Source organism: Saccoglossus kowalevskii, chromosome 1, assembly GCF_978046115.1.
Source record: "Saccoglossus kowalevskii chromosome 1, keSacKowa6.1, whole genome shotgun sequence".
In the NCBI taxonomy this organism is placed as follows: domain Eukaryota; kingdom Metazoa; phylum Hemichordata; class Enteropneusta; family Harrimaniidae; genus Saccoglossus; species Saccoglossus kowalevskii.
In genome coordinates, this window is record NC_140641.1 from 34,435,573 (window position 1) to 34,459,959 (window position 24,387).

At 34.8% G+C, this 24,387-nt stretch overlaps 1 protein-coding gene across 2 annotated transcripts in view; it reads right to left on the minus strand.

The window, feature by feature from the left end:
- Nucleotides 1–24,387, minus strand: part of LOC100375017 (proton-coupled zinc antiporter SLC30A1-like) — a 36,574-nt gene that overhangs the window by 4,933 nt on the left and 7,254 nt on the right. The window contains exons 1-7 of one of the 2 annotated variants that reach the window (XM_085500926.1): nucleotides 11,826–12,445; nucleotides 6,532–6,720; nucleotides 5,052–5,280; nucleotides 4,712–4,948; nucleotides 3,952–4,137; nucleotides 2,565–2,647; nucleotides 2,055–2,237 (exon numbers count right to left, since the gene is read on the minus strand). In XM_085500926.1, the coding sequence (XP_085357052.1) occupies nucleotides 2,055–2,237; nucleotides 2,565–2,647; nucleotides 3,952–4,137; nucleotides 4,712–4,948; nucleotides 5,052–5,280; nucleotides 6,532–6,708 (1,095 nt within the window). In that variant the 5' untranslated portion in view covers nucleotides 6,709–6,720; nucleotides 11,826–12,445. Of the gene's footprint in view, nucleotides 1–2,054; nucleotides 2,238–2,564; nucleotides 2,648–3,951; nucleotides 4,138–4,711; nucleotides 4,949–5,051; nucleotides 5,281–6,531; nucleotides 6,721–11,825; nucleotides 12,446–24,387 lie in introns of those variants that run through there. The other variant, XM_085500925.1, reaches the window with a different exon arrangement.

Below are 24,387 nucleotides of genomic sequence, written 5' to 3' on the forward strand. Positions count from 1 at the left end.
CAGACATGTCTCGGATACGGATCCAGAACTGAATTCTTTAAAACAAAATGGCTGCCAGTCGGTCATTTGGAACTTGATCCGGAAAAAAAAAGGACGTGCATCAAGGTCCTATTATGTTTAATGTATGTACCAAATTTGAACGAAATCCGTCCATGCATAACTGAGATCCGGGTCCGGAATGGTGAAAATGTGCGATTTTGATGCATTTTCAGCCTTAAAATGGCCGCTATTCGGTTATCTTCAATCGGATCATGAAAAAAATGCATGTGCATATGTCCCATATAATGTGTGATGTATGAGTGAAGTTTGAACTTAATCGGTCCATGCATGTTCGAGATACAGGTGATCACGGACGCACGGATGCACGCACGGACGCACACAGGGCAAAACATAAGTCCCCGTTTTCTGATAAGATATCTGTTTGTAGTTTTTACACACAGCTGGTAAGATGTGTGCACTGCTGCCTTTTTAGACAGGAAGTACAGCAAAGACAAAACAATCGCTTTCGAAACAACAAATTTTGAATAAACAAAAAAGTACATGAATGTACCACTTCAATGTAATTATATGTTAACAGAATAAAAACTTACAATAAATTTCTGTAATATTTTTTCTTGGCTTTGCCATTGAAAGGTGTCTGAACACGGGGTTAATGCAGTTACATTGGGAGGGGGCTCCCTTTTACAAAATATGGTTGCAAACCATAAAATACGGCCATCTGTGGTGGCTATGCATTGCATGAACATTCTGATAACAGGCCACAAACTACATGTAAAGGTTGATCAATGATAAGAATATGCTGGGACCTGGTTTATATAATCCATTTTTCAGAGGAGTTTTCACCAAGTATACTTGCATGCTTAGGTTTTTCTAAATTCGTAAATTATGTTACATGTAATAAATCTGTCTGGTCAAATACTTGGTTGTTTTATGTAATGTACTCATGCGAACAAAATGCACGGGAACGAAATACCGGTAGTAATAGTAAATTTTGCTGCTAAAACGGGAGTTAACGTTGATTGAAGTTTGAAATCATAAAAGTGCCGATTTCTCGGTGTTCGGTTTCTGGCAATTACCGTTGACCTAATTTTAAATGGCGTTTCAGTGAATAGCGCTACAATGTCACCGTTTAGCTTTTCTTACTCTTGGATATGTTGGCTTCATATCCGTATTTACATATTTGCAAAATTCTATTGCGTGTTTTCACAAACCTCGCGCAAACCACCGGTATACTCTAACTTTAACACCAAAAAACGTGCTTGAAATTTGTGACTTTCGGAAAGAAAGAAAAAAACTTAATGCAAAAAATAGAAATAGGGATTTAAACTTCATGACCTTTGCTTCAAAACAGTGTAAAGTTTTTGATTGCATGAATGACTGTAGAGATGACAATTAAAATTTTATTCACGTTAGTTAAATTATCAGCCCCGCTGATTTTCAGAATCACGTGACGCTAAAACAAACACAATGTTCACAAAATATTAATAATAGGAAAATACAAGTCAAGAGCTTTCCAAACATATATAGATTGTATGGTTTCTTGTAAAATTTATTCCGATTATAGATGTTTACATTTTTCATGCAAAAAAACTATCCTGCTACCTTAATAGAAGCCGTGGCTTCTAATACAGATTTTACAGTACTACACTCAAATGATATTTCTGAAGCTTGGATATGATCTGTCTGAAACTAGGTAAAAGCAAAATTGAAGTGTCAAAAGTGTGTAATAAATTATTTTGATTTTTGGTGTTGTGTTCAAGGCCAATAAAATGTACTCAGTGTTGGTAATTTGTTGGTGTAGTAACCTAATAATAGAAACATCAAAAACAATATTTGCGTTACGATTTTCTTTTTTTATTGATTCAAGCAATGACTCACATTTTCATTCCAAAATACAGAACAATTATTCCCAATGAATAAATTATGCAAATAAATTGTATGCTAATCATTATGCAAATTAGCCATCACCCTTGACCAAAATCTTGCGAAAAACACTGCCAGGAGTGTTTTGTCTGCCAATGTGTTAAACAATAACATAATATATTTGTTCTTACCTCTACAAATTCTGGTTGTATAGTAGTTGAGTGTATACCTTCATCATGAAAGAACTCTTTTACTTGACTTGCAATCCGCATGTAATCTGTCAAATTTTTACATCGTATATGTGCAGAAGCAATAATCTTATTACCAGCTAGTCTCCAAACGTGGAACTCGTGTACAGCTAATACTCCACTCACCTGATGTAAAAAAAATCGCTAGCGTAAATACTATAATTGAACAAAAAATTGCATATATTGTATACTGGACTTTTTCATCACAAACACATTCTCTCATTTACATAAGCACATGTGCCACTAATAGAGTAAATACAGTATTCAAATTTAGAACTAAATGACAACAATTCACACTTGATGAATCAGTTGATAAGTATTTTGAAGATACCCGACTAGTGTACAGTTGCCTAATTTGTGCAATGACAGAAGGAAAGCTAAGTGTGTGAAAACAGAGTTGTAGAAGTATGCAGATCTGAGATCAGATACTAGACTACTGTCAATGTCCATTACCTTGCTCACTAGTTTAGACTGCATATCTTCCACTTTGATATGAGTTGGTACTGTCTGTAGTAATATCATAGCAGACTCTTTCACTAAGAGAGAAAAATTACATAATATAATATATCAAGTATAAATTATTTAGACTTCAACACATTTGAATATCAAACAAGCAGCCTGTCGGCTGAGATAGCTCTGCTGTTAGCAATGCACATTTCAATTAAAGAACTGAAGACATCATTAGAAAATTAACAATATGCATAGTATCAAACCAATCAGACTTGCTGTTTTCAACAAGAATTTGAAAATATTACTTTTTACCAAAAATGACAAAAATATTCATTAAAATTAGATAATTGAAGATATCATCACGAAATGAACAAATCTGAGAGAGGTCTACCTGAGGTACCTATGTATATAGTTTCAAAGCAATTGGACTTGTTGTTTTTAACAAGAAGTCGAAAATACCACTTTTTACCAAAAATGACACAAATATTCACCAAAATTAGAGAATTGAAGATATCATCACGAAATGAACAAATCTGAGAGATGTCTACATGTAGTATCAATATATGTAGTATCATAGCCATCAGGCTTGCGGTTTTTAAAAAGAAGTCAAAATTACAAAAATGCTCACCAAAATTAGAGAATTGAAGATATCATCACGAAATGAACAAATCTGAGAGAGGTTCACCCAAGGTACATATACACCAAGTATCAAAGCATTCAGGCTTATAGTTTTCAAGAAGAAGTCGAAAAAGTAAAACATTGACACGGACGCCGACGGACAACGACGACGGACAATCACTCATATGATAAGCTCCGCTCGACTTGTCGACAGCGGAGCTTAAAAACACCATGAAATCAATAAAAATCAAGATCAAGTTACAGAAACTTGAATTATGCCCCACCCGCACCCCGAATCCTATATTTACAGCTCCCTTGACAGCCTTGTTCATGTGCTGGTAATTTAATACCATCTGTCAACAGTAAAAATTGAGCTTAGTGCTTTCTGGTCTCAGGGTTTTGATTAACCAATAAACTTTGTTGCATCAAGTGTCAATGGTTAATAATGATGTCAGTCATGGCTGCCATAGTCTGACCTCCAACTGTCTGCACAGTGCTGTACTTCTTTTATAACTAATTTTCAAGTGATGATAGATTAATTGAATCTGAACAACATCTCAATTTCATCATTACCTTCAATGCAGTCTTGAGTTCAGTGATTATTATTACATTATTGTCTACATGTTTGTACATGACATAACACCACATTTGCTTAATTTGAGATACATGCATTGATGTAAATACCCTGTCACAGAATATAAACTGAGAATGATATCCAACTTTGTGGTTTACACGCTTTTTCATTAGAGACTAATAATAACAGTATACTTACACAATGGTATAGTTGTACACAGGATAATCATAACCATAGCCAAACTCATTGCTGGATCTACATAATATTTCCAATCACCTTCTACAAACCATATAACTAATGCACTGATTACTACAATGACAGAACCTAATGCATCACCCAATACATGTAGGAATACTCCTCGCATATTCAGCTGGGCACTGGATGCTGTACATAGAACAAGAAGCAGAGAATATGTTGTACTGTATTCATTTACTATAATGAGCTGTTGCCTGCAAACTCCCAAAAACAAGACATGAATATCACAGTCCCTGTTATTTAATTATAAAATACTCATGTTAAAATAATACATGAAACATATGCAAACATCATAAAGTGATTTCCCTTAATCTGATAACTGAAAACTTTCATTGACCCAGGTCCAAAATCTCAGAGTACACAAGTGCAACCAAACTATGTTCTCTCAGTAGTGTTGGGAGAGGTAGTGTTGGATGAAAATCATGAAAAAGACCCACTTAGGATTTTCATATTTTGCATATTTGGCAGAGACTTGTTCATCAACCTGCCAAGTTTCATCGATATCTGCTGCAGAATTTCGAGAAAATGTTAGAGACATCACAGACGGAAAATTGAAATCAGAAATCCCCTGAAACGGGGACTAACAAAGCAAAAGGATAATTCTTAGCAAGTGAAGCACTTACAGATTAGTTGTATTGTTTTCAATATTATCAGTAATCATATAAAAGCCTTGAATTCTAAGAACTATGGTCTGCATTCTTACCTAACTTTGGGTTGTCCATTATAACATCACTTATATCATCCTGTATTTCATCTACAATTGTTATGCTTTTGAGAGCAGTATCAGATAATTCTTTTTTATGGTCATCAAGACTATCCTCCTCATGTATATGAGTATGGCCACCATGGCTGTGGCCATGCTTACCATGACCATGACTGTGCTTGTCCCGGCTTGATTTGCCGTGGCTGTGTCCACGACTCATTCCTCCATGGCTATGACCTAAAAAAAATAATCAAATCAATCATGAAACTTCAGTTTTCAACTTATAGATAAATAAACAGTTAGGCATCTAATATTCATGAAGTACGAAGTTTAGACATACCATGTTGATGAAAGAGTGCTAATCCAATGAGATTGAGGAGAAGACCAGCAGAACCAACAACAAGGATCAATTTTGGATTTTCAATTGTCTCAACATCTAAAAGTCTTTTTAATGACTCCACGACAATGGAGAAGCACAAGGCGACTAGAAACACAGCATTTACAAGGGCTCCCAATACCTCTGCTCTCACCCAACCAAATGTGTTTTTGTTCGTTCTTCTTCTTGCTATCTGAAATGTAAAAATGTTAGTTGTTAGTGCCTGTGAATTGGTCGACACAGCAACCATTTAGAAGTCAAGGGTCCATCATGTGTTTATGTACTTTGTAACAATTACTTATTCAGTGCCATCAAAATTAGTACACAGATTATCAAGAAACAGAAGAACTTGCTACATCTTGAGATCAAGCTCACAATATGCATACCGGTATTTGTTGTACAATTACAGGTGAAAAATAGCCAGATCCTTCAGACTTGGCAATTGAGTTCCCTGTGCAAGTAACAACAATATTACATGTCTATAAAACTTGGTCTTTGACCATTGTTTAACTTTTCCGAATACCGGTACTGGTAATCGTTTTTATATGTTACAGTGTGGATATCGACTGCCATGAATATGTTGTGAATGCGTAGACCACGGTAATCATGCGAGAACTACACTTCGACAATGACCTGTTAACAAAATAAAAGTGTTATATGCTGTGAATACTTCATGGCATACTTGTATTCAGTTTACCTCTCAAAAATTGCTACTAGTTACCAGTTTTTGAAAAAAAAATCATGTCGTTTATTGGTCGAAATCAATTCCAACAGATCATACTGTGACATTAATAATTCACTTCTGCATTGCGTTACCAGAAAGTCTTTGGGAATTTCTGAAAAATTGCATTGGCATTGTGATTGGTTAATAACAGACTTGACATGCAAGAAAACTTCATGCGGAAATTGCTTTTCATCTAGAGTTTGCGTACGATCCAACACAATCGACAATGACGATAATGAAGAAGATTTTGACTGTGTTCCAACAGACTCTAATATTGTTAACCTTGTAAATTTGGGGGGTACGTAATAAATATTGTAATCAAATGTGCATATTTGTTATGACCATTTCTGTTTCTTCATTGTAAAAGTCAAAATTTATTTTCCCACAAAGTCGCAATATCCCCCTCAATCTGTCACATGGTGAACTAAAATTGTATTTGCTCTCTTTTCCAAGGGGGATGCACGGCAAGCGTCCACAACTATAAAATCATGATTTGCTGAGTTGAGGACACTGGGTGCTAACGCGGTCGAGTACGGTATACGTGTTTTTTGTGACAAAAATAATCTCATAAAGGTCCACCCAGCAGCCACAGAGTTAATGGTTCTCAAGAAGATGTCGTTTGAAAAAAGGTTGACACAGGATGTGGAACAACAGACAATCACCTATACAAACAGATTCGCTTGTCATCTTTGATGACTATGGAGTTAAAAAGTGACTTACCCTCACAGCAAAAAACCCTACAAGTAAAGACACAACATCTGACAGCATGTGAAATGAGTCAGCAACTAACGCCATCGAGTTGGTCAAATAACCAACAATTATCTCAACTAAGAAGAAAGAAGCTGTTAGAATCAGCATAGTCGATAGTCGACATGACTTCCCGGTGTATCGGCCCATGATTGATGAACTCTGAAATAAAAATGAAGTACTGTCAAGGAAAACATATTAAATCTCGCACTAACGCTGAGCTTGTTAAGGACGGGATGAAAATCTACCGGTATGTATAAATTCACAAGCCTAGGCTAACATGGCCTGAATTTGGTGCACATATTTATAAGCAAGCAACAAAAAGCAACCAAATTTGTGAATTTAAAGCTACATGTTTACTACTAGACATTAAAACACATCTTGCAGTATAGCCCTGAATTCAAAACAAGCAGCCTATCGGCTGAGATAGCTCCGCTGTTAGCAATGCACATTTCAATTAAAGAAGTGAAGACATCATTAGAAAATGAACAATATGAATAGTATCAAAGCAATCGGACTTACAGTTTTTAACAAGAAGTCGAAAATATCACTTTTTACCAAAAATTACAAAAATATTCACCAAAATAAATTAATTAGAGAATTGAAGATATCATCACAAAACGAACAAATCTGAGAGAGGTCCACATGTAATACCTATATATGTAATATCAAAGCAATCGGACTTACAGTTTTCAACAAGAAGTCGAAAATATCACTTTTTACCAAAAATGACAAAAATATTCACCAAAATTAGAGAATTGAAGATATCATCACAAAATGAACAAATCTGAGAGAGGTCCACATGTAGTACCTATATATGTAATATCAAAGCAATCGAACTTGCGGTTTTTAACAAGAAGTCAAAAATATCAGTTTTTACCAAAAATGACAAAAATATTCACCAAAATTAGAGAATTAAAGATATCATTACAAAATGAACAAATCTGAGAGAGGTCCACATGTAGTACCTATATATATAATATCAAAGCAATTGCACTTGCGGTTTTTAACAAGAACTCGAAAATATAGTTTTTACCAAAAATGACAAAAATATTCACCAAAATTAGAGAATTAAAGATATCAACATGAAATGAACAAATCTAAGAGAGGTCTACCCAAGGTACATATACACCAAGTATCAAAGCATTTAGGCTTGTAGTTTTCAAGAAGAAGTCGAAAAAGTAAAACATTGACACGGACGACGACGACGACGAACAATCACTCATATGATAAGCTCTGCTCGACAAAGTCGACAGCGGAGCTAAAAGTATTGCTAGACTGAAAAAATACAATTTGAATATCATTTATTCTACGCATCAAAAATTACAACTTCTTCTCATGTATTCAATAATTTAACTCTCAAGATAATTCAGCGGATAATTTGCGTATGGGTAGAAATTATCTCCATGGTTAAATAATAAATAAATAAATAAGTTTATTCTCCTTATTATAACCAATACAATAATAGAATTAAAAACGGCAGGACTCCAGAAGACGTACCTACACTTTATGCAAATCTTTTAAAATTATGCTAATTTATTCATGATGTAGCAGTTTCTGTGCTCATGAATATTCATTAATTTGTGGGTCAATACATTCTAAAAGAGGCGATATATTATTTTGGGGGGGAAGAGTTAGAAAGGGGGATTAGCAATCCTTAGGGGGTCAATACAGAAGAAGGGACCCATTTGGAGAGCAGCAATGCTCCTCGTGTCAGTTGTTGTTGCACGTGACTTGCAGCTGTCAACTGTCTTCGTACTTTGACGACTCTTCAGCATTCAAAAATGGTACTAACCATACTGGATTCGAACCAGCAATCTCTCACATTGCTGGCATTGTACATATCCACTGAACCATGTGGGTAGTCATGCAAATAAATGATTTGTTGTCATATTTAGCTTTATTGCAAATTAGTGTTTGCGAGAAAAGACTGGGAATTGAACCCAGGTCTTCCTGATCACTATGTAGACAACTGACCCACAAGACCACGGTGGATTGCCTGCTTGTGTTTGCATTTGATGAGACTATATAGTGTGTATATATATAGAAATACAACATATTTCTATTATTGAGTTACAATTGTCCAAAAAATTGACAGTTTTGTGTTTTTAAACTATATGCGTGCCATAACCTGTTAGTGTACATGTGTACATCTTGCCAATTGGGTGTTTGCCATTTGCGTTGCCCATACCTGACCCGACCCTAACCCTAATGCCAAGACACGTTCCTGTTAATAATTCCGTTGCCCATATCTGACCCAACCCTAACCCTAATGCCAAGATACGTTCCTGTTAATAATTGCTCAATAATGATGTTGTGCACTGTCTGCGGGTAAGTTGCTTTGATGTCAACTGATTAAACAACTCTCGTTTAATTATTTTACACTGCTACAAGTTGTTAAATTGAGAGAATAAATGGTTGGACAAATATTTAATACTTATTTTGGTGTAAACAACTCATGTTTGATTAATTCCCACAATTACAAGTTGTTAAATTGAATGAATGAATGTCTCAACAAATATTTAATCCTTTTTTTGGTGTAAACAACTCATGTTTGATTAATTCCCACAATTACAAGTTGTTAAATTGAGAGAATAAATGTCTCAACAAATATTTAATACTTATTTTGGTGTAAACAACTCGAGTTTCATTAATTCCCACAATTACAAAGTGTTAAATTAAGAGAATAAATGTGTGGACAAATATTTAATACTTATTTTGGTATAAACAACTCATGTTTGATTAATTCCCACAATTACAAGTTGTTAAATTGAATGAATGAATGTCTCAACAAATATTTAATCCTTTTTTTGGTGTAAACAACTCATGTTTGATTAATTCCCACAATTACAAGTTGTTAAATTGAGTGAATGAATGTCTCAACAAATATTTAATACTTATTTTGGTGTAAACAAGTCAAGTTTAATTAACTTCCACTATTACAAGTTGTTAAATTGTGAAAATAAATGTGTGGACAAATATTTGAGACTTATTTTGGTGTAGACAACTGTCGTTTAATTATTTTACACCATTACAAGTTGTTAAATTGAGAGGATAAATGTATGGACTAATATTTAGGGGCCCAAGCCTGTAGGGCGTGGCCCCTATTCTTATTGTTCGGTTTTTTCTTCTTTCTTTCTTCTTTCTTTCTTCTTTCTTCCGTAACTTTTTTCGTCAAGCCGTTTGAGAAAACCGCTGAACGGAATAGTCTGATAATGCTCTATACTGATAGTCCCTAATGTGAACTGGTGCAACATGCTTTCAGAATTTTGATTGGCCAATTAGTTTGGCAGCCATATTGGATTGAAATAAAACCGGAAGTGGCTGTTTGACCACTTTCTGAGGGTCTAGGCGTCTAGATTTTTTTATGGTATATAGTACAACTCATGTGTAATAGATATCAGCAATAAAAACTTTAGCGGTCATGTGACTTTTCCCGCCATTTTGTTTTTCCTGAAAACGGCAAAAAACACTTTAAAATCTTCTTCTTCAGAACCGCCAAGTAAAATGTTCTCATATTCAGTACTTAGCTTCTACATATGGAGCAGATTTAGATTTGAGAAATTCATTATGATTGGTCACGTGGTTTGGCCGCCATTTTGGGTTTGTTCTCAACAGGAAGTAGTTTTTTACTCATGCCACACTTGAGCGTTAATCTCAAATATTGCGTCATGGCATGTCCCTATCAAACCCTTTCAGAAACCTAAAAAAAATTTCAGATCAGTCACATGGTTTCGCCGCCATCTTGGATTTTAAACAAAATTGATCAAAAGTTTGGGCATTTGTTTCTCAGAGGTGATTCAACGAATCTACTAGATGTTTTTATATTTACCATGCCTGGCCTTAGCTCCATACGAGAAAAATAATATTATTTTGATCAGTCACGTGGTTTGTCCGCCATCTTGGATTTTGTGAAAATAGAAATTATGCAACTACATGTTTTGTATTAGTCCGATTGGAATAAAAATTTGTATGTGTATTCTACTCTTTAGATACATTCTTTCCCCTGAATGGCATATGGCTAGGTCATGTGGCTACGCGCCCATGGGGTGGGGGGCTTCTAACCTCATTAATATGCATAGCTGCTATATCTCAAGCACTGTTGCAGTTAGGAAGATGATTCCTGTGTTATGACAACAGTGAACAAGCAATTTCATTAAAATAACAGATTACCATATATGGTCATGTGAACTCATTAATATGCATAACTGTTAAATCTCAAGCACTGTTGCAGGTAGGAAGATGAAACCTGTGTTATTATGACAACAATGAACAAGAGATTTGATTAAAATAACAGATGACCATTTATGGTCATGTGAACTCATTAATATTCATAACATTAATAATATCTCAAATAAATATATGGAACCAACTGCATGGGGTGGGGGCTTCTAAGCTCATTAATAATCATAACTGTTATAACTCAAGCACTGTTGTAGTTAGAATGATGAATCCTGTGTTATTATGACAACGTTGAACAAGAGATTTGATTAAAATAACACATGACCATATATTAATAACCTTTATATCTCAAATAAATATATGGAACCAACTGCATTTCGACCTCATGGTACTAATCATTCAAACTAATTGTGTATCATGTGTATAATTTGACATTATTTATGGCATGTATACTTGGGCCCCTGTGATGCTGCTTGCAGCTTTAATTGAGACTTATTTTGGTGTAGACAAGTCACTTTTAATTAACTTTCACCATTACAAGTTGTTAAATTGTGAAAATAAATGTGTGGACAAATATTTGAGACTTATTTTGGTGTAGACAAATCAGTCTTGTTTAAATAGTTTACACCATTACAAGTTGTTAAATTGAGAGAATAAATGTGTGGACAAATATTTGAAACTTATTTTGTTGTAGACAACTAGCGTTTGATTAATTCCCACAATTACAAGTTGTTAAATTGAGAGAATAAATGTGTGGACAAATATTTGAGACGTATTTTGGTGTAGACAACTCTCATTTAATAATTTTACACCATTACAAATTGTTATATTTTGGTGTAAACAACTCGCGTTTGATTAATTCACACAATTACAAGTTGTTAAAATAATGAAATAAATATACTGGTATCATTGGATATTTGATTTAATTGTGAAACTTTCTAACATGTTAACTGCTGACTCCGAACCCTCAATCAACAATTTTGCAGACACAGTATAAATTCCACAACACCACAGAAGATATTGGTCTATTGCATGAATTGTTTTCGTAATATAGGGAACGCCATCGACACTTTAACAAAACTTACCTTGACCTGGGTCTTGTTTATCTCTTGTCACAAATTGCGCGTCGTCCAGTTTAAGACGTGAGTTATTTTATTATTTATTCATTCAGTTTTGCATGGTGGAGTTTCGTGAGGTTTATTATTTTTTCGCGACGTTTTTAGTTTACTTGTTACGGTTTGAAGGATTTCATTTTATTTGATTTACGTTTTTATGGTAGCTCTGAGCGGGACTCGAACCCACTGCCTTTTCAAGCTAATCTTGTTTTATCTCGATGGCACACTCGATGGCACACTCATTTTTCTAACTACTCCAATGTACCGATGAGTTGAACGGGAAAGCCAAAACAATTGCTGGTTTCTGATTGCTTCGGTTCTGGTGAGTGTGTATGTAGAGTGATTCGAACCCATGTCGTTTGTATTGAGCGTTTTTTTATTTCCCATGTTGGCTACGCTGTAATATGCAACCACTTCCCCGTCTTATTGTGATATTGTGATTGTTTAATGATGTCTTCCTCACCCGTCACGCCAAGACCCAGTTTCAATCACACGGCCATTTTGGAACGAAGTGCGTGACCCTTGGCGTGACCCGACTGATATGATCATTCTGTTCAACTGTTAACCTAGGATTTATTACCGTTATTATCATTATATTGTCACGTGATTTGTTTTACCTTATGTGTAATGTCTTAAAGTGCCTGTGAAATGGCTGCTATTTTCACGCCTAAAATTATCAATTGATACATAAATATTATTAATTTTTATGTTTCTAAGCATGAATTTTTTTTTTTAAGTGAAAAAATGTGTTTTAAACTTAGTCTATGGCAACTTTATTTTTGTGTATTTTAAAACGAGGCTCCTCATTAGCTTCTCATTTGCATACAGACATTCCCCTTGTGACGTCAGAAGGGAAAGTCGCATGGCAGCTTGCATTGCCGATACGTGTAAATAAGGCAAATTTCTTGTGCAGTTTTCTCGTATTTGACTATATTGTCACTTATGTACTTGTTCGTCGAGGAAGAATGGACCATAATGAACACATAGTATCAATTTTTGTTGCATGGGGTTGAGTTAGATGCGAAATATGTCCGTTCTGGTGTAGCTGGTCACCGTGATCGTCACCGACACCGGCGCACGTTTGTACACTGTTGCTGGACAAAATAGAATTTGACGTCGGAATTATCTCGTTATTTAGCAGGTTACTAGGCACGTCACTACACTTTTTTATTTCATCAATCATCTGAGTAAAACTTTCAAAATTAAAATAAAAGAGAACATATTTTGACATTCTAAACATTAGACTATAGTGATCACTATAAAATAATTAAAAAAACGACAAATCACAGTTACTAAATAAATGACAGCCGTGTGGAAATAAATTGACATTTTGTTGAAATAGCTAAACGCGTCGGGTTGCGGCGAGGGCAAGTGCGTTAAAAGCGGCGTTTAATTGGATAACAATAATAATCGAGATCGAGATCGACACACATACAGATACATTCAGAGTGGATTCGAGTTAGCTTGATCCATGGCGTGATTGTCATAATTATAACATCGTATTAAAACTTTATTTGGTGGAAACCATTAACCATAGACCCTCAAACACATTGACCAAGCCCGGATTCTTATTTCATAAATTATTACGCAGATCAAGCTGCAAGCATGGAGGTAAAAAAGAACAGAGGTGTGAATTCGACATTCAACACCAATCACCAAACAATTCAGAAACTTTTAGCCTTCGAAAATGAAAACAGTTAGCAGTGTTTAAGGGCTGTGTAATTTCCTGTTTGTCCGAAGCTTCGTTTTCGTGTCTATGTCAAAATTATTGCGACCTTTTACTTAACAGGGACTATTAAAATGGTCTCTATAAAACGATAATCAGGATCGCAAAAAAAGTCAACTGACTTGAAACACTTGCCGGACGTCTCTCTCTCTCTTCTGAAATCCGCCTCGGTGATCATGGGCTGGTCCGGAATCTATTTCTTTCAAAAGTGTTGCGCCAGATTTACGTTGTTGGCGTTTCTCTTTAAACCTAGTCGTTTTTTTATGGACGAGGACAGTTGAATGAATCTAAGGTTAAGTGATGTCGCAACTTTGGATCGATTAGAAACGTGTGAATACATACACTATGGCTATACGTTTCACTGCAACTGCCCACAACACAACATCTAAAAACTCTCTCTCAAATAAAAAAAAAAAAAAAAAAAAAATACCGGTAGACAAAAAAAAAGAAAAAACGCCGACCGAAAAATGTATATCGTTTAAAAGTATACTGAACTACCAGTGTTATTATGGCTCAGGGGTATGACTTCCTCTCACATTTTGTCATTTGGTGGCGCACTTTCGGCGAGAGTCGGAAATCCGGAAACAGTCGACCGTTTCACGATAGGTGGGCGTGGCTACAACACAAGAAATATCCCAAATTTACTTGGATACGAGTAATCATTTTCAGCAAAAAAATCAATAACTATCCTTTTCAGTGGGACACAGATCTAAAATGGGAAACGTGAGGGTGGGCATTGCACAGGCACTTTAAGTTTCTTTATTGTAATTTGTATATACCAATTCGTATATACCGAGGAAACAACCCCGATTGAAGGGCATGTATTTTGTGACGTCACCAATTCGTGTGTAGGTACGGGTTCTAGAACCGTGCCTCAAAAACTAAAGACATTGCAAGAACACAAGTGACAATAGGATTGGAAAATAGCCGTCAAGTGACTGCTAATCTAGTCCGTTCCCATTTTCTTAAATAAATGGTCATAATAATTAATTATTAGGGCTTGTTAAAGAAATAGCGAAAAGAAAAAAAAATATATAGATATGTATATACATTTTATGTACAAGAAAACACTAAGGGACGACGTCAAAAAATCGATGTGGATAAAGAACTTATTTGCTTTAGTTTGGGGGTGAGGGGGTTTTGACCTCAAAAAGTTTCCATCCTACAAAAACGATTTTATTTTTTAATGAAGTCAAAAATATCTTGGAGTATTTGTAGTTCGTTTTTTTCTATCCAATCCATAGACAAAAATAACAGAAAATGAAAAAACACACATCCAAGACGAGAAAATGGCTTGGTCCGACTCAGTCAGCTGGCGCACACGTGATAATAAAATATATACGATATTTACTATATGGGGGCCGCCATTCGCCAGCTGACTGTGGTCCGAGTATAAATAATAATAATAACTTTATTGCATCCTTAGAATTACAAATGTTCTATTGGTTTACAGCAATAAATATATAAGTGATTAAAAATATCAAAGTATGAGAACGTAAAAAAAAAAAATAGAAAAAAAGAGTCAAGGTATTATATCCAAAAAAAGCTCATTTCTTAAAATAAATGATTTATGTAAAAATTCCCCTAAAAGTTTTATTATATTTCTGTCATTACTTTTCATTAAATATGTGAATTTTTGCAGGTTGGTAATGATTTCTTTGGGGAATAAAATATTGGAAATAAAATCATTTCTATCTGTTTGATATCGTGGGCAAACTAAAAGAAAGTGCATTTCGTCTTCGATCTCCTGTAATGGGCATTGTTTACAAATCCTATTTTCTAATGGGGTTTTTGGATTGGTATGTCTGCCTTTTTCAATGGCCAGATTGTGACTACTTGTCCTGAATCTAGCCATTGATATTCTTTGATTATTATCCAAAACATTAATGTAATTTTCCAGATTGTAATTAATTTTAAATTTAAGGTAAAGATGCAGTTTATTTGGCTTGCTTTTTAATTGAGTAATTAATTAGACAATGAAGATGGTATTATATATCCAACATGTTATATATTTTCTGAAAGCTTATTATACAAACTTTGTAAAACTTTTCTTTATTTTAAATATCCAGAATGCGTTTTTGATTTGGGGTCAAAAATATGCTTTTTTGGACGAAAGTGGTTTAAAAAAAATTAGCTTAAAAACTTCAAGTCCGTTTGTGGGTAAAATTACATCACTGGATACCTTGGTATACCGGTACTACTAATTCAAATGCGTCCACTCATCTCTCTAACGGCTTTCAAAGTCGCACAGCATGACCTCAAAGTTCACTCTTTTCTATTTTTGCATAATTTATATATCCATGTTAATTGCAGACTTGTTATTTTTGTTCCACTCGCCGTAATAAACTGTCCGGACGCATTTTGAAGGGGGAACACCTTGTCAATAATGTGTGAAAATTTCGAGGCAAATGGCCAAAGCGTTTATCAGCTATTTTAATTTAAACCCCAAGAATTCACCAACAAGCAGCCTGTCGGCTGAGATAGCTCCGCTGTTAGCAATGCACATGGCAATTAAAGAACAGAAGATATCATTAGAAAATGAACAAATCTGAGAGAGGTCCACATGTAGTACCTATATATGTAATATCAAAGCAATTGGACTTGCGGTTTTCAACAAGAAGTCGAAAATATCACTTTTTACCAAAAATTACAAAAATATTCACCAAAATTAGAGAATTAAAGATATCATTACAAAATGAACAAATCTGAGAGAGGTCCACATGTAGTACCTATATATGTAATATCAAAGCAATTGGACTTGCGGTTTTCAACAAGAAGTCGAAAATATCACTTTTTACCAAAAATTACAAAAATATTCATCAAAATTAGAGAATTAAAGATATCATTATGAAATGAACAAATCTGAGAGAGGTCCACATGTAGTACCTATATATGTAATATCAAAGCAATTGGACTTGCGGTTTTCAACAAGAAGTCGAAAATATCACTTTTTACCAAAAATTACAAAAATATTCACCAAAATTAGAGAATTAAAGATATCATTACAAAATGAACAAATCTGAGAGAGGTCCACATGTAGTACCTATATATGTAATATCAAAGCAATTGGACTTGCGGTTTTCAACAAGAAGTCGAAATAATCACTTTTTACCAAAAATTACAAAAATATTCACCAAAATTAGAGAATTGAAGATATCATTACAAAATGAACAAATCTGAGAGAGGTCGACATGTAGTACCTATATATGTAATATCAAAGCAATTGGACTTGCGGTTTTCAACAAGAAGTCGAAAATATCACTTTTTACCAAAAATGACAAAAATATTCACCAAAATTAGAGAATTAAAGATATCATTACAAAATGAACAAATCTGAGAGAGGTCCACATGTAGTACCTATATATGTAATATCAAAGCAATTGCACTTGCGGTTTTCAACAAGAAGTCGAAAATATCACTTTTTACTAAAAATGACAAAAATATTCACCAAAATTAGAGAATTGAAGATATCATCATGAAATGAACAAATCTGAGAGAGGTCTACCCAAGGTACATATACACCAAGTATCAAAGCATTCAGGCTTGTAGTTTTCAAGAAGAAGTCGAAAAAGTAAAACATTGACACGGACGACGACGACGACGGACAATCACTCATATGATAAGCTCCGCTCGACAAAGTCGACAGCGGAGCTAAAAATAGAAGACGAGAAAAAGGCTAATTTGCATATTTGCGCGTTATACCGGGAATTACTGCTTTGTCATACTTTTTAGACTATTGAAATTGAAAGTTAACGTATAGACATAGACATTTTATGTAAAATCGTTGGACCAGAACAAGTGCTCTTGAATATATAAATCAGAAACACGTCATTCATACCAGTGTTTTGATGGGGTCGGTAAAAACACGTGGCAATGCCCAGTAAATATGACGTCATCTCATGAATTATTAAACAGGGGGCGGTCCTAGGAAGGTGACCTTTTATCACGATCAAAACATCATGGCTTCTCTTTGATGTATTTTCAATAACAAATCTACGAGTATTTCAGAGCCTATGGTTTACCGTGAAGAGTACAAAGTGGGATATTAAATTATTTATCCTTGATGATTTTTATGTAGTATTGAGAACCAACTCCAGGAAGCGAACGCACAATAATGAATAATCGCGTAATCCTAGAATCGAAACGCGAGGCACAGAAGTTTTGTTCATCGTTTCCAATCCCATTTTTCCCACTGCAACATGTTTGTTAAAAGAAATATTTGAATTCTGTTCGATTTTTAAGGAGGCATTTTTATATTTTTTCCGATTTTGGCAATGCCTTATTCAGGGATTTTCTAAGACAGTCGCAGACAATCAGCGCACGGATGTACAAAACATGCTGTTGTACTACCGGCGACGGTCACCTGCAAGAAGAGAGCTCCAGTTCCTAACGTAAAGTTTTAAAATTTCGACCGGTTTTAAATAATTTGTGTTGGAAATCTGACACGTTTTAAGAGTGCAAAATTAAGGTGCATTTTCGAGCGGTCGAATTTTTCTGAATAGAAATCGGCAAATGAAAAAAATTGGAGTGCTAAACAGTGTGCTTCGTTAGTTTGAAAAAAATGGAATGTCCGTCAAATTGACGTAAACTTCCCCATTTTTCACGGAAAAAGCAAAGGTCGTGGCCGAGTTGCAGGCTAAAAAACTCAAAAATCAAAACAAAATCATCAATCAGTAAGTATTATGACAAGGAAAACAAAACATCAGACGTAACGCAGAGAAGCGGTCAGCGCGTCAAGAGTTGTTACCGTAATGTATCAAGTTACCTCTCTCTGTGATTTATTAGGGGCCCAAGCCTGTAGGGCGTGGCCCCTATTCTTATTGTTCGGTTTTTAGGGGCCCAAGCCTGTAGGGCGTGGCCCCTATTCTTATTGTTCGTTTTTTTCTTCTTTCTTCCGTAACTTTTTTCGTCAAGCCGTTTGAGAAAACCGCTGAACGGAATAGTCTGATAATGCTCTATACTGATAGTCCCTAATGTGAACTGGTGCAACATGCTTTCAGAATTTTGATTGGCCAATTAGTTTGGCAGCCATATTGGATTGAAATAAAACCGGAAGTGGCTGTTTGACCACTTTCTGAGGGTCTAGGCGTCTAGATTTTTTTATGGTATATAGTACAACTCATGTGTAATAGATATCATCAATAAAAACTTTAGCGGTCATGTGACTTTTCCTGCCATTTTGTTTTTCCTAAAAACGGCAAAAAACTCTTTAAAATCTTCTTCTTCAGAACCGCCAAGTAAAATGTTCTCATATTCAGTACTTAGCTTCTACATATGGAGCAGATTTAGATTTGAGAAATTCATTATGATTGGTCACGTGGTTTGGCCGCCATTTTGGGTTTGTTCTCAACAGGAAGTACCGTAGTTTTTTACTCATGCCACACTTGAGCGTTAATCTCAAATATTGCGTCATGGCATGTGCCTATCTAACCCTTTCAGAAACCTAAAAGAAATTTCAGATCAGTCACATGGTTTCGCCGCCATCTTGGATTTTAAACAAAATTTATCAAAAGTTTGGGCATTTGTTTCTCAGAGGTGATTCAACGAATCTACTAGATGTTTTTATATTTACCATGCCTGGTCTCAACTGCATATGAAAAAAATAATATATTTTCGATAAGTCACGTGGTTTGGCCGCCATCTTGCATTTTGTGAAAATTGAAATTATGCAACTACATGTTTTGTTTTAGTCCGATTGGAATAAAATTTTGTATGTGTATTCTACTCTTTAGATACATTCTTTCCCCTGAATGGCATATGGCTAGGTCATGTGGCTACGCGCCCATGGGGTGGGGGGCTTCTAACCTCATTAATATGCATAGCTGCTACATCTCAAGCACTGTTGCAGTTAGGAAGATGATTCCTGTGTTATCATGACAACAGTGAACAAGCAATTTCATTAAAATAACAGATTACCATATATGGTCATGTGAACTCATTAATATGCATAACTGTTATATCTCAAGCACTGTTGCAGGTAGGAAGATGATTCCTGTGTTATCATGACAACAGTGAACCTTAGATTTGATTAAAATAACATATGACCATATATGGTCATGTGAACTCATTAATATGCATAACTGTTATATCTCAAGCACTGTTGCAGGTAGGAAGATGAAACCTGTGTTATTATGATGATGTTAAACAAGAGATTTGAATAAAATAACAGATGACCATATATGGTCATGTGAGCTCATTAATATGCATAATCGTTGTATCTCAAACACTGTTGCAGTTAGGAAGATGAATCCTGTGTTATCATGACTATGTTGAACAAGAGATTTGATTAAAATAACACATGACCATATATTAATAACCTTTATATCTCAAATAAATATATGGAACCAACTGCATTTCGACCTCATGGTACTAATCATTCAAACTAATTGTGTATCATGTGTATCATTTGACATTATTTATGGCATGTATACTTGGGCCCCTGTGATGCTGCTTGCAGCTTTAATTTTTCATTGAAATTATTTGGTTGTTTTCAATTAATTTTAGCGTACCTCTGCAATTTATTTTAGCATTGTCAGTTGTTTGCTTCATTGAATTAAACGGAGTTCGTCCGGTTGCAAACAAAGCTGTCTCGCACCACCTAGCAAAACTTGCGAATGATCGAAGTACAGGTACCCATTGGACAAAAGATACACAAAAGTTTGTATCTCCCCGACCCAGTGCAATATATCTGGTTAGAATCAAAGCTCACGTGCCCCTTATTTGAGGGACCAGATTCTGCCGTAAATTCGGGATGGGATTTAGAAAAAAAATAAAATGGGACTTTTAAGGTGTATTTTGGCGTCATTTTCTAAGTTTTACCGTAGTCATTGACGCCTATTCAAGAGTATGATGTTTATTGTGACTAGCGTGAATGGGTAAGCTTCGTTTCGACAATGAGCAGTTATCACTGTAAACAATGTTAAATTATTCTTCACATGCTCAGTTTATTTTTTGAGAACAATTATTTAAAAATAAAATCTCTCAGTCAATCAGAAACTCGGATTCATGCCTTCAGGGAAAGTCATGTTTGGACGCTCACATCGATTTTGTTTTTCGTTCGGTGGGCTGATGCCTTCAGTGTAGCTTTTGCCTCTTCCGACATAGAAATCATCTGAATCTTCTTTCTACCTCTTTCTTTTCACACCACGCATAATGTAATGATAAAAATTAGGAAAAAACGCTGAGGAAATATAATGTTTGGTTTGCTAGCGAGCGAGAACTGATTTGAGATGAATTGCACATGTGCGTGAATTGAATGAACTATGACCCGTACAATCTCGATTTGCATATTGTCAATCAAAGGTCCTGTTATTTGGTTACTCATGCAAATTAGGCAATTGGACATAAACATTGCCACGTGTGAGTGTTTTTTATTTTTAACCAGAAAATAAACAGCAATTTTAACGGTGTTCCAATAAGAATTCATTGGTCAAATTTTCACAGAATGTTCTTTAGATAAAAATCTATATAAAAAAACGAAAAAAACTATATTTGATTGAAATTCACAAATAAACTGCATCTCTACCTTAATGTATGTTTTCAGTTTTGTTTTTTCTTTTGTCATATTCTCTCTCCAGTATGTTATTATATTGTTGTTTAATAGTGCTGCTAATTTCCTTAATATTTTGATGTGATAGCTGTGATGTTTTAGAGAGGTCTACATCTTTCAAGATATTTTTGACTGATGTTTCCCATTGTGCTTTTGACAAAGTCTGATCGCTTAACGCTATCTTTGTATAATTATTTTGTGACTTGTCTGTGACACGGGACTAAAACTTAATCATATTGATTTTCACTTCAGTTATCAATGGAAATGCTCCAATTTCACCCCGACATGCACTATTCGCTGTGTATTTATTAAGCCCAAGTAGTTGTTTAATGAATTTTAGATGCACTTTTTCTGTTTTAGTTTTGTCCCAGTTATTGTTACTCATATTTTTCATTCCCCAAATTTCAGATCCATACAGTAAAATTGGTTTGATACATATATTAAACAGATGGATGTACGTTTTACAGTCTGTTTCTTTTGGTAAAGACTGCTTTAGTGCATACATGGCTTTGATTGCTTTATCTGCTAGGTTGTCTCTAGCTTCTGTAAATTTACCATTTGACTGAAAGATTATTCCAAGATAATTATATGAGTTGACACAGCAAAGTTTTTCAAATATGTGCGTGCATGCGCAGAACCTAGAAAAGTAGTTTGCGCATGCGTATATTCTCCTTCATTATTACAACCTAGTCCTATGCCATAGTACTGTCCGATTATCAATTTGTATTTAATGGTGAATGTAGTCTGACGCCATGATCAATATTTATAAATTAAGTTTCAGTGGGGGGTGGGGGGCGTTTGGGAAAAAACTAAAGGAATTAAGTTTTTTATCCAACATTGATCTTTTGACGTCGTCCCCAAGTTAACTATGTATACAAAAGATATTGTTTGTTTTCTTTTTTAAATATGTTTCTCGACTGTTAGTCTACAGACCTCAACAATGCATGGTCCAAAGACAGCATATCGTCTTGAGCTTCTGAATAGATTATTGGTGGAATTGCGTACATAATTTTTTTTTTATGTGAACGCCCCAGTGAAAGACGCGATTTCATTTTAGTGACTGGGTGATGACCAGCCGACTGCACGTCTAGCTGTGGAATCATAGCCCTATGTTGCCGACCGCATTATTTACGTGACTGACTCTGACCGGCTCATAGGGCTATGAAGCCTTGTGCCACAGTCAGCTGGCGCACACGTGATAATAAAATAAATACGATATTTACTACATGGGGGCCGCCATCTTGAATGACGCATAAAACTAAATAAGAGACAACTAACACTAAGCCGGGGTATTTGAAACCGAAATTGTCATCTAAGCGTTAGGCCGTCGCTGATTGGCCGCTGAGCTGGAATGCAAATTTTTAGTTTTAAATACCCCAGGAAAGTGTTCTAGGTTCTTCGCGTAATTAGGTGTTTGTATGCAAGGGATTTTTCCACACAAAAAAGACGAATTAGGCCGAATTTTGTTATCGGTTGGCTTAATATAACCCCAACGGACCATATTTTTGTGAAAGATTGGTATTTTTGTCCTGATTTGTAGGAATCTGAATCAAAGAAAGCTTAGAAAGAACTCCCATGTGCTGAGAGTATTGGAGACACATTAAATATAATTCGAAATTACTTAGCTGAAAACTAATTATGCAAATCAGAAAATTAATATGAACAGATTTGAGTGTAAAACTAATGAGGTCTGCGCAATGTAACAGAAAATCTATGTTTCCAATTTTAATTGAAATGTGATTAGAACCAAAAAATTATGAATTATTATGCTTATTAGGGAATTAATATTAACAGATTTTTAACCCAAACTAATTAGGTTTGTACATTGTCCTAGAGCATCTTTGTACTAAGTTTCATTGAAATGGAATAATTAGTACTTTAGATATCAGTGTGAAAGCTTAAAATTGGTTAATTATGCAAATTAGGTAATTAATATGTACAGACAATTATCCAGGTCTGTCTATTGTCCTACAGCATCCATGTACATTCATTGATATGTGATGTTTAGTACCCAAGATATCAGTGTGAAAGTTGGTTAATTATGCAAATTAGGTGATTAATATGCACAAATATTTACCAGAAACTCATTGGGTCTGCATAATTCTAGATTCATTGAAATGTGATGATTAGTACTTTAGATATCAGTAGAAAAGCTGAAAATTAATTATGCAAATTATTTATTAATATGCACAATTATTTGCCCTAAAACTAATCAGGTCTTTGCATAGTCCTAAAGGATCTATGTACCAAGTTTCATTGAAATGCGATGATTAGTACTTGAGATACCCGTGGAAAAGCTGAAAATTAACTAATTATGCAAATTAGGTGATTAATATGCACAAATATTTATCAGAAACAATCAATCTCTGCATAGTCCTCGAGTATGTAAGTACCAAGTTTCATTGAAATGTAATGCTCACTACTTATATCAAATGCTGAAAATTAATTAATTATGTAAATTAGGTAATTAATATGTACTGATATTACCATAAAAACTATCAGGTCTGTGCAGTGTCATATGACATCTATGTACCAATTTTCATTGAAATGTGATGATTAGTACTTATATCAAATGCTGAAAATTAATTAATTATGCAAATTAGGTAATTAATATGTACTGATATTACCATAAAACTATCAGGTCTGTGCAGTGTCATATGACATCTATGTACCAAGTTTCATTGAAATGTGATGATTAGTACTTGAGATATCAGTGGAAAATCGAAAATTGACTAATCATTATGCAAATTAGGTAATTAGTATCCACGGATTATTACAAAAAACTAATCAAAACCTAGCATTAGTTCAGAGCATGTATGTACAAAGTTTCATCAAAATCCAATGAGTGGTTGTTTAGATATCAGTGGAACAATCATGGAACAGCTAAAAATCAGCTAATTATCATGCAAATTAGGTAATTAATATGCACGGATTTTTACCAAAAACTAATCAAATCTGCTCACATGTTCAGAGCATCTATGTACCAAGTTTCATCAAAATCCAATGAGTGGTTCTTTAGATATCAGTGGAACAGTCATAGAACAGCTAAAAATTAGCTAATTATCATGCAAATTAGGTAATTAACGAGCATGGATTTTTACCAAAACCTAATCATATCTGCGCATTGGCCCAGAGCATCTATGCACCAAGTTTCATCAAAAACCGATGTATGGTTCTTGAGATAGCAGTGGAACAGTCGGACATACATACACACATACACACTAACTGCAAAGACTCCCATTTTGTGCTTCGCACAT